Raw genomic sequence first — 12,493 nt, 5'->3', positions numbered from 1 at the left:
GTGAAAGATGCACCAATGCTAAGCTGCAGCCTATAGGCCACGTGAGCCTGCAAGGACTTAGTTTGTGGTCTGTTGGAAGGATACAATGCAGCATATATACTACTGAATTATTTCAGTCTTGGCATCTTGGGCCCCCATGTATCTGTCCGGTTTTATGTTGTACTGGTCTCTCATACAGCTGTAGCAAGACCTGGCCTATTCATCACAAAGGTCTGACAGCAAGAATGAATGAGCTGCAACCCAGTTCACTGCCAGATAATTCCTGTACTAAAGCTTAGATTTGCAATACAGATTGAGTTTGGTAAGGAATGTACAGGGGTATGAAATCTGGGAGGTGCGGGTGCAGTGATGGAAATGTTATAGGTAGGAGGCCACCACAGCTCTCCACTGTGATGTGGAATGGCCATGCTTCCTATGGTGGTACACAACTGCTTCTTGACAGTATACACACACTTCTATCCACACACACACACACACACTTCTATCCCCACAGAGACTTTACCAATATTAAGAGGTACAGCATACCTACAGAGGTTTTATCTTGTCTTTGTAAAGGCAACTTTTTATGAATGTTATATTACTGCCTCTTCAAATTAGTGTAGTCTCCCCCAATGCAGCCCTCAGAAAAGAGTTACACAAGCATATCAGACACAGGTAGGCCAGTAGATTATTTAGGAATGCAGAGTTTCCCCTTTAAAAACTCTTTAGTCTATAGAATGTTTAAACAAACTAAAAGTCACATCTTGCATAGCAATGGCACAACAAATATGAACTATCCATTTAAATTTGGAAGTTACTTTGAAGCTCCACAAATTTATGGAAAAAGTTTGTGAAAGTTGTGCTATGTAAAATATATATAATTTACACTTATTCAGTTGTGATATGTGAAAGTTGTTACAGCCATTGAGACACAAGCTTCAAAATTTATTGAAGTCTGAAGGGGTAATGGAGCCTGTTCTGTCATTTCAATAGTTAACTAAAGAGCAGTACCTATTTAGGGAGGATAAAAAAAAAAAAAAAAAAAAAAAAAAAAGAATTTACAATATTCTAAACATTCTGCATTGGTAATTGTAATGCATCATTGGAAATCACCTTCCCTGTAGATTAATAGTATAAATTTAACTGTCCCTGCTTATCTCACTGGCTCAATCTAGAAGTCACTCATTTGTATGCTATGTACCGGTACCAAGAAGAACCTATCTCACAATTAAGAGACAAGCCCATTAGATTAGTAGCATCAAACCAGCAGTTCTACAGATGACCTATGAGCAAGTTTCCCCTCAAGTTAATTTGAGCACTGGAGCGGCCCAAAATCCATCAAGTTTCAGATGAATTATGTTGCTCATCCCTACTGCTCACAGAATAAGACTGAGCACTTAAGGAACTTCTGTCGAGGTTAGGATGGCCTTTTAAACAAGCACTTTTCCAGCTAAAAACTGAAAGTAAAATGCTCCTCTTCTGTCACCTAATGGCAGTTAAGCTCAGAAACCAATGCATAGTGTATGCCCCTGTCACTACTGAGCACCACTCACAGATCTGAGGTTATGTTGGAAACAAGTTAACAGCTGGCAATTTCTGTCTTAAAGCTACATTACCACCTGCTGCTTTCCCTTAGAGACTGTTCCATGTAGCCGTCCCCCCACCCCATGGGCTCCTTTGTTTATGCAATATAGCACCAGGAGACATTTTAAAGTTCACTTTGAATGGCTGTGGGGTGGGTGGGAACGAGGGCCAACCAGAATCTGCAACCTTCAGAAATTGTGGCTTCTAATTGCAATGTCAGAGCTCTTGTTTTCAGGCAGGGCTGCAAGATAAGCCACGGAGCCCCAGAGAAAGCTACTCAATGGAGTACATGATAAAGATTACATGATAATGCATTTTAAGATTTTTCTGCTTAGCCAGTGATTTGTGAGCACCATTACAACAATTTGTCCACTTTCAAAGACTCAACTTTGTATTGCGGTCTTGGGTTCCTCGATATGTAGGATATTTGTTCCAATCCTGAATTTAGATATACACCACAACTGTCCAAAACTGGTACAACCAAAATATAAATGCCCATATGCATCATAAATACTTCAAATAAAGCATCCGGTACAAGACAGTCAACAAAAGGGTATCCACAGGCTTTCAGTTGAAGTTCATCTGACACCAGGAAGAAAGGAGTTCATTATATCCCTAAAACATTGCCAGATATCGCACACAGTCTTAGTAGCAGACAAACTGACACCAAGGCTGCAAGTGGTTATATAGATATTGTTGGTCTGTGTCTGGTTATGCATTCATACATCCCTGCACCAACTGGGATGGAACCAATGTGAGGTGGCCCAGTTGGATCCTGGCCAGGTTTTGGCAGACTTAGGGGCCCAGTCAGACCTCCTATTGGTGTACACTGGGCAGAACTATGACCTGGGGGAGCCTGTTCCAGGCCTTCCACTGAATGGATCTGGATGACATTTAATATAAAAAGAGGGGAAAAAAAAAAAAAAAAAAAGACACTGGGCAACCTCATGGGTTTGTTGGAAGAGCTGCTAAGCTACTAATTAGTTAGGTTGACAGTTACATTCGACTCATTGATAACTTAACTGGAGGATTTAAGTCCAAGCAACGCCAGGTACTTCAGCGATTATATTTCTCCATCTCCTCCAGTTCTCATTGTAGTAAGTGAAACACCACCCAATAAGTATTTAATTTTCTGCTATAAAGCTATACTTGGCCCGCTTTAGATTATAAGGTTGAGAATGAAAGCTGCCAATCTTGTGTTGACAGAGGGAGGTGAGCAGGCAGCTTTCGGCAAGTTCAGAGGAATAACTTACATTTAAGCGTAGCAATTTTACATACCCAACATATGCTAGATAACAAAAAGTCTACAGCCAATATTTTAGCAACAAAGACATGTTTGTGGTTTATCAATACAAGGTTTGAAATGTTTTTCAAACATCAAATATATAAATGCTTTATTCAATTAGTGTTGTAGTCTTATGTACTCACTTGAGATAGAGGTTATGTGCAAATATTGATCTGCGATGCTTATGTTAAATAAAGCAATAGAATATTACACTTTCCAGGCATAGACTAAAGACTATTGAAGAAACTCAAGAACTACCTTCTCTCACTTAGTTACAAGTGCTCAAAACCACCATAACCCATCTGATAACCAGTCCACACAAAATCAATTGTACAACTATCCTGAGGTGCCACATGATCTTACAGCTACAAGTCAGTTTCCAATGACAACTTCCAGAGCCAGTAAATCTGTCAAGCTGTATTAGAGTGCTGTTCGAACAGGAACGCAAGATCATAGTTCATTTATTATTTTCATACTGCAGAACATAACTGAAGCACCAAAAATAAGGCTATGTAGCCAGTGGCATTTATTTTATGTTTAAGGCTGCAAATGCAAGTGAAATAGCAGGTCAGGCGCAGATGCATTTTGCATGCAGTTAACTAGTGTTCAGGTGGTCTTTGCAGGATACTCCATTGACCTGTGTCAAACTTGCATTGACTTAATAAAACAGCATTCAAACAAATTAAAGACACACATTGTGCAAACGATGAAGACAATTGCCAGACCCATTTATATTCATTAAACCAAGGTTAACAAGCACCTATGTCAGGGGTGTCCAACCTTTTAGCTTCCCTGGGCCACATTGGAAGACGACGAGTTGGTTTGGGCCGCACATAAAATACACTAACACTAACGATAGCTGATCATTGAAAAAACCATAGAAAACATACTTAACATATTAAACTTACTTGGAAATGAAGTTAGTAAGAGTTAGGAAACCTGTTGCAGAATCATGATTAAAGCAGTAGTCCCATTACCAGCTGCAATTTAACTTACCTGCATCTGTCCCTTAGTGGGGTTCGGGGAATTAAATGCCAAAAACTTTTTTTTCCTCTCTTTCTGCACCCATGAATCATTTTTTTTATTGACCAGTTTGAAATGGTCACCGATATAGGTAGCATCAGGAGGACTAATAGAAATCTACAGAGATTTAAAAATAGGGTGGCGGGAAAAATGGCTCATGGAGCAGCCTCCGATGAGGGCAACAGTGGGTGATATTTTCTCCCTACTCAGCACTGCACATTTAAAATGGTTTAAAATATTAAAAATACAATTATCTCTTAATACTTATATTAGATACATACAGAGAACACAGCTAGTTCATTATTGCATGGTGCAGAAAGTCCAAATTCAGAGTAACAACAATAAGATACTGGATAATCTTTCACTGCTGCTGATAGTTTGCGCGGGTGACTTCTCTGTGCTGCGCTACGCAATGGATGTCGGGTGTGATGATGTCACCCCCGACATTCACTGCAAGTGCCACACGGAGGAGGAGACCAGGGAGGGAGCCGGAGCGCCAGCTGACGTGACCGCAAGGTAAGTATCTTCTTTTTTTTTTGGCAGGATTTTTTTTTCAGCGCTGCCCCCTTGCCACAACCAAAACTCCTGCTGGGCCACATTTACAGGCATGCTGGGCCGCATGCAGCCCGCAGGTTGGACAACCATGACCTATGTTTTAAGGCCAGAGGCAATGAAGCCTAAAGCCAGTGTCAGTGGATGAGCACATTAAAGTTCTATATTGATCATGTAATTGTACTAGTTGTGGCAACAGAGCCACCATTGTGGTCTACTGTTCTTCATTCAGCTCATCTTGAGATGTGTTCCATGTTTTAGGTCACTTGTCTTTCTTAAAAGGGTCAACACAACTAACATGGTTATCCTTTATAAAGTAAAAACACACGAATAAGTACAACCAACTAAGCCAAGGGGTAAACACTTGCTTTTTCCAACCTTTATATTTTAACACTTCAATTTCCTGAAATGAGGTAAAGTGCCTTGGAACTCTTAAATTGTTCTAGGTCTGTAAAGTGAGGTGCTTAAACCTGTACTCCATATTAAAGATGTGGTCCAACTAGTGATTTATATTACTGTTCCCCTAACTCCAGTCATCTAGTTTAAGCATAGTCTGAATAGGTTACACTTAAAACTATCCTTTGTCTTATATCCTTCAATTAGGTCACACAACATACACATCCTACCCTGCTTCTAGACCTAGTACTCATGACAGCTTCCCATACAACCATAACATTATTCTTGTCACCAGACTGACCAATAATTCTGCCAGTATTTGATCATTGCTGCAAGTTGTTCTAGCCCTACTAGAATAGTAGGTCTCTATTTCACTAGTAATGCATTTAACTTTAGTTTACACAGCATATGAATAAGCCACAAGCAGATGCAGGAGTACAAACCTTAACTTGGGTTTGGTAGGCATTTAAAGAGTGTCCTAAAAAGGTTATTTTACAACCCTGATCAGTGGCATAAAAATGACACACATGGCCTAGATAGACTAATGCACAGACGATAAATATAGCACAATGCAAGAGGAAAGTGTCTAAACTGACTTTGCTGTAGATTTTCCTGGGAGCACATGTAATCTTATCTAGTACCAGAACTAGACAGATTCTAATAAGATCATATGTCCATCTTGCCACAGGTTCTCATAGACAACCGTTTACAGTATGCTTGTTGTAAAAGGGACATACAATCATCCATGTTTTTCATCTTAAGCCAAGTTTAGAGCAAAAGTTAGAGGGAAAAAACCCAGGGCTGTCTTTTCCACTGGGCACAATGGGAAAGTGCCCAGGGGGACCCACAGGCAAAGGGGCCCAAGTAATCCTGCAAAAAAAAAAAAAATTAAAAAAAAAATATTTATCGTTTTATAGGTGAACTGCTTTGCCCAGGGGGTCAATAATGTTGGCAAGATGGCCCTGAAAAAAAACCTTCACAGGGGCATATTCAATTGTTGGCGTTGCATGTAAAAATAACACAGCATGTGCACTATTACCGTCACTACGGTAATAGTGCGCGTAAATACCGTTATTACGGTACTTTTCATGTTGGATTTCTCAGGGAGCTGCCAGCTGAAATTCAGCTTAGTATTACTGTAATAACGGTAATACTTTTAACGCTGCGGGAAACGGCAACAATTGAATATGTCCCACAGACTGGCAAGTTCTTTTCTTGCAAACATGTCTAGAACTCAGCTTGCATTTAGGTAGGATATAAAACACTATTTGGGAGTCACAGGTTAATATGAACATGTAAGTGTATTCCCATCCTCCCAGGTCAGCAATAATGTTCACAAAGCTTATGTTTCCATTATTCAGACTCCTGAAGCACCCAACCAGAAGTATTAAGACTTAATTTACTTCTGACACCAAGAAGCATAGGAGCCCTTAAGCCCTTTGCCACCTGAAATGATTATACCTAAATAGGACATTCATTTCTATTATATATAGAGAAGGTTGGGCCACACTTAATATTTCATGGTTTGTGCAGGTATTCACAACTTCTCTTTATACTGAGCTCTTAAGACCTCAGACATGTCACAGGGGTGTCCCAGTTTCTCCTTTCAAAAGTAGAAACCTACACAATCTAAACAGCTTCATACTGGCCCGTAAAAACTGAACATGCCAATATAAAGAGGGCGCAGATATAGGATGGTGGTATTTTCTCTTAGAAGGTGTAGAGTACTGATTAATGGCTGACTGATAATCAGCCACCATCAGGAAACGTGCCAGAAGGCAGGACCATCATGTTATAATACATGTCAGCATGGTGCATGCACAAGAAAAACAATACTAGGACGGCTGCATGTGGTCACCATGTCACGTGTTTAATACATGGTAAAATATTGCAACACTGAAAGCAAAAGAAAAAAAGAAAAAAGACTTATGTTCAGCATTGTGAGTAACCAGGGTGTTTTCCCATATGGCAGACAAACAGAAAGCTGTATTGAAAGAAGTACTTTGAGCACCAGACAGAAAACCTGACTGGAAGTTGGTGTTAAAGACTGAGGGGGTCTATTTATAACTCAATCACATAGTTCACATTAATCATCATTTACCACAATGATTTAAATATATATAGTTTACATGGCAGTGCCCCTGTGACTAGTCTATACAAAAGTGATTACAATTGATCACTTTACTTCCAATTTCTAACCTGGCTTTTAAACTGCAAAAGGCAGGTCAGCGCATTGTCCCCTGAATCACCAAAATGCCCTGCTCAGAGAAGCTTGTCAGATATGTTACTAGGCAATCAATTGCAGTGCCAGACAGAATACACTGCATTATAAGTATCACTTCTTTACATGTACATGTTAGAGATGGGAGAGGGTAAAACAAAGGTTATAGTAGGTCATACATGTCAGCTTATGAAACTGACAGGAGGGAGGGGAGGAGAGATACCTGACTGGAGCAACTAATTAGACTTCAGTTAAAAACGCAGGATTTGAACACCTGCAGTGTTTCCCAATGCTCAAACTTACACAGCCAACTAGTGCCATGTGACAGGAACAAACATTGATTTATCAGTTGGTGGTTAGTGGAGAACTGAATAATACAGAACAGTTATACTGGTCTACTATGCAACCAGTGATAAGCCACTGGCATATAGAAAACCACTGTTACAGGTGTATCCTGTAATGATTAGAGGAATACTATTTAGCCAGTAAACTGTCTGTAGACTTCAGTAATATGTTCCCTATGTAAACAAACTCAATATTAGGCTTCCATTGTTACCATTTTGACAATAGTTTCCCCTTAAATCAAAAAACGATTACACTCACAATTTCAGTATTATAAAGGAGAGTCAGTTCAGACTACTACAGCTCCTTAGGTTCTACAGCTCTTTAACAGAGGTCAAGAGAAATGACTTTCACCCAGAGAAGGAATGGGAACCACAAACAAAAAGGGTTGTCACTATCTCACATACAGTGCTGGTGAATATCCTACATTTAACCACCAAGAATATTGTGAGGAGTAGAAAAGGACACTTTACTTCTGTACAACTGTGTATCCTAACAAAGTGCAGTCAGGTATTCAAGACATTGTCTTTTCTTTGCTGGTGACAAAGGAAAGTCTAGTACTAAGCAAGGAATAAAGCAGACATATCAAGTCATTGAAGACAAGTCTCCTTCTCTGCCCTTTAAACACTTCGCTAGTCCCTTAATGAGAAACTGGCATATGACAGCGAGTGACGTGTATACAGAGCTTTGTTCAGCATAACCTTATTAAGAATGAATTAAGAGTTTGACAAAAGGTCAATAGAAAATAAAATAGTTAAATAAAAAATGTCTAACCGTAACTGTAAAATATACCTACCGCCAGCATTAAGTAAATACATACAGGAAGGCGTGATAATGAATAGTAAACCCATGGCCACTGAGAACACAGCTCTACCATTCATACGATAAACCATCAGAAATGTGACTAATCATGGGGGAATCAACTGGCTAATATTTGCCAAACACTCATTGGATTGAGGGAGATCATACAATGTGCAGCCAAATCAAGTTACCATAAACCCGTTCTGCCCCCCAACTAGTTTCATTTACCTCCCTTTTCTGCAGCAGGCATGAATTAATGACAATTACAAGACAGACCTACTCAGCCTTACTACTTGACAGGAGGAGGGGGGATATGTCGGAGTATACTCACCATTAACCCAGCTGAGCTTCGGGTGCAGACAGCAAGTAACCAGCAGCAGCAACACAACCCTCCAACAGAACCTGCTCATGTCGCTGCACCCCGCAGCACCCAGCCCCCCGGAGAGCCAGCTGGAAGGGGAGGACACGCAGGAAAACACCACCCTCTCTTTGTAATTCCGGATAGCAGGTTGCTTGCAGCCCTCGTATTCCCCTTTCTCCTCTGCAGATCGCACCTTTAGATCCGTGGGAGAGAAAAAAAAATGTGATCAGCTATTTCTGTAGTGACCCCCGAGATGCTCCTACAGATCTCTCTGCCAGGGGGAGTTGTAGAGGGAGAGAGGAGACGTGCAGTTACAAGCGACTCCACAGACGCTCCACTTATTATAGCGGCGGCAGCTGGATGTGCAGCAGGCGCTGGGAAGATGAGGAGCTGGAGCGGCAGGCGGCGCCCCCGAGCACACACCAGATCTAACTCCACACGTCTCTGTGATCCGGCTCGGCCGCGGATTGCATGATCCAGGAAAACGTGCAGCCCGCACTGCCGGTGTGAGCGATGAGTGAGCCTGTGTATCACCTGATGCCAGGGGGTTAGGCAATGACAGCCGAGCACATGGCCGCATGGTGGGCTGTCCGTCTGCACACAGCTATTGTACATAATGTGATCTCCTAAACCAGACACACCGCGTGTATTCACCACAGTCTATTACATGATTGTGAGTGAACGTTTATACTTCGTGATATGATTTTGCTTGCAAATGTGTCACAATGTTTGCCATTTTCCTATCGGTTTCGACTTTTAATAAAGTAATTAACACGAAATTCATTCTTTGCTAAAATACTGTACATTAAGGGGCATATTCAATTGTTGGCGTTACAGCCAAAAGTAACGTGCCCCGCGCACTATTATGGTCACCGTAAAATACTGGTATTACGGTACTTTTCTCGCTGGATTTCAGCTTGTGGCTAAGGGAGCCGCGAGCTGAAATCCGGCTTACTATTTACCGTAATAGTTTTTCCGCGGCGGAAACCGCTAACAATTGAATACGCCCCTAAGTACTGTTTTTATTTTTAACGCCAGGTACATGTTTCTGCTCCCAGTGGTTCCCTAATGGCGGTTTGCCCCGTTAATTATCATCTGTCATCACAACCATAACAGGTAATTTTTCGGTCTCTTTTATTAAAATCATCCAGGGACAGCGCATCCAATAGAGTTCCAGTGATAATTTGACTTACCTTAAAAGTCCCGTTGTCTGGCTCTCCTCTCCTGTCACTATAGCAAAATTTGGTTTGGTTATGCGCAGAGGCAGAGGTGACCGGAGGGGAGAACAGGTAAACTGCGGTGAGGGATCCGAAGAGCTGTCTACCGTTATGCTTTCTCCATAGGCTTCAATGGCTAGCTATTGCGCACAAGTACTTGTTAAATGTCACCTGTGTTTGTATACATTTTTGTATCATGTTGTGCCTTGATTCTGTATATGGAATGTACGGCGCTGCGGACCCTTTGTGGCGCCTTATAAGTCAAAGATAATAATAATAATAATAAAAATCATGCAAAATAGCAGTCCCCATAGAAACCTACGATGTCCACTTTGGTCCTATAGTTATAAATAACTATCTGACTAAAAAATTAGGTTAAACCCTGAAAACTGACTTTTTCGTGGGCTTTAAGGCTAAATGGACCATAATAATTGGACCCTAAGGGGGGTATTCAATTGTCGGCGGGATTACGGTAATCTTGCGTGGAAAAAACGTTAATACAGTAATTTACTCACTGGATTTTAGCTCGCAGCTCAGGGGGCTGCAAGCTGAAATCCAGCGAGAGATTACTGTATTAACGGTATTAGTTTTTCCGCACTTAAACCCGCGGACAATTGAATACCCCCCTAAGTCTGTTAGGCGTAATTTAAATTATCAGCTTAATGGAAATGTTAAACATTAATGATAAGAAACCCTTGTTTAAAAGATTGACATCCATTAACTGTACCTCATAATGGGGCACATTTATCAATATCGGAAAAAAATAGTTTTCAATCCTTATGGCATTGATAAGGTTTGAGCTAGTTCTCAAATGTATTAATAAACCAACACAGGAACAGCAGTTCTGATAAACTGTTGTTCCTGTGAAAAAAAAAGTTACTTACCACTCGATCTTCGTAATGCGATCCTGGGTGGCTTCTTTGTTCCTCCTGCCTCCAGGCATCCAAACAGCAGTGACCCGAAGGACCTGGGTCATGTGACACGGATGCACATGCGCTGTAAAGCTTTGCTCTTCAGAGCAGAGCTTTACAGTGCTGAAAACGATCAGAAATGGTAATGTACGCCAGCCTGAGGTGGCGTACATTACCACATGTGTAAAAGTGTTTGCAAAAGTTAATAAATTGCGGTACATAGCAGTCCCCATAGATATCTATGGGGACTGTTATGTATTTCGGGAAAAAAATACAAGCAGCAGATATCTATGATATCTGCTGCGATGCACCAATAATAAATTTGAAGAGGACTTAGATTTGCTGCAAATCCCCCGAAAACTGCCATTTTCGGTGGATTTGCAGCAAAAAAATTGATTGATAAATAGGCCCCAAATAACTTGCTGTATATAACAATAAAACAAACAAAACAGTCTTAATTTTAATAACAAAGCATTTATTTATGTGGGCAACCCCTGCTAACATCATCCAGAGATGGTGTTAGCAATCAGTTGATAGCAGCTGTCTTTAGCTACCTAATGCTTTGCACCAAGTGATGGCTACCCACCTGTGATAATAGGTGATAGCCTGTACTGTCTGGGGGCTGTGGTAAATAAGGAGAAGCACTGAAACCTGTGAAAAATCCCCTTTATACAGGATTTAAGGCTTATCTCACTTTAATAAAGAGACCACATGAGCCATTTTGTTCTCTAAGCTATCCAAGAGCACACTAACCATATTTTCTCTTATTTTTTTGCTGGATTTCTGATCTGTTACATATGTCGCTCTGTCCAGCAACAGTCAGAGACACTTTACAACAATGGGGTGGTAATGGTGCTAAATAGATATAAAATGAAAAGCAAGCAAAACAACATAAAAAATAATATAGAACATATAACATGGAACATATAAAGGGCAAAAATAATGTGAAAAGTCTCAAGTCTCACAATTCCATTGTGAAAAAACAGTTCCAACGTATTTCAAAAGTGAATGTGCCAAATATTTTCTTCTCTTCCTGTCTTGCTGCTGACCAATGTGACATAAAATGAAATAAAAATCAAAACAACACTTTATATCTCTTTAGTGCCATCTCCACCCCTTTGTTGTAATTTGTTTAATGTTTGGGGTCTTTTTGGATGAGATCCTGGGTGTGGAGAGCTGCATTTGAGAGATTGCACCAGACATCTTAGATCTTTTTGTTTATTAGTTGGAGAGACTTGTAATACGCTACGGTGAAAAACAAGTAGTTACAAATTATTTGACAGAATGCATGCAATTTTGATGCATGGGGGCATGTGAATGACTGCAGGGCAAAATTACCAGTACCTTATACATAAAATAGCAAAAAACTATATATAGCATGTATGTACCTGGCACAACAACAAAAAAAAATATAAATTTTTAGGTTACAGTGCTTTTGCCAGGAGTGGAATATCTAAGGGGGAATTCAATTCCCCCCGAAGTACCGCCGCGTTATAGATATTACCGTTATTACGGTAATATTAACCCGGCTGTCTGCTCGCAGCTCAGGGAGCTGCAAGCAAAAAGCCTGCTTTAGAACTACCGTAATAATGGTAATTACGCGCAACGGTAATAGATGTAGCGCGGCGGTACTTTGGGGGGAATTGAATTCCCTCTTAATAACCTAAACTTTACATCTTGTCTGTGTTCTCTTCTGTCACAATTGATTAGCACTGTTGCCAACCACTTAACCCTGTTTACTTGTTGGATAACTCTTTAAAGGGTAATGCCACCTGACATCATGGGTGTCAATCCTTAAATGTGGTTTTTTTTTGTTAGAAG

General features: G+C 40.5%; 1 protein-coding gene across 2 annotated transcripts in view; it reads right to left on the bottom strand.

The window, feature by feature from the left end:
* VLDLR (very low density lipoprotein receptor) overlaps positions 1-9,065 on the bottom strand; it is a 31,881-nt gene extending 22,816 nt beyond the window's left edge. For both annotated transcript variants that reach the window (XM_075208938.1, XM_075208947.1), the window contains exon 1: positions 8,515-9,065. In XM_075208938.1, the coding sequence (XP_075065039.1) occupies positions 8,515-8,593 (79 nt within the window). In that variant the 5' untranslated portion in view covers positions 8,594-9,065. The remainder of the gene's footprint in view (positions 1-8,514) is intronic.
* Between the last annotated feature and the right edge of the window lie 3,428 nt (positions 9,066-12,493).

Source organism: Mixophyes fleayi, chromosome 1 (genome assembly GCF_038048845.1).
Source record: "Mixophyes fleayi isolate aMixFle1 chromosome 1, aMixFle1.hap1, whole genome shotgun sequence".
NCBI lineage: Eukaryota > Metazoa > Chordata > Amphibia > Anura > Limnodynastidae > Mixophyes > Mixophyes fleayi.
The sequence above is the reverse complement of the archived record's forward strand: the minus strand, read 5'-3'. Positions and strand labels throughout refer to the sequence as shown.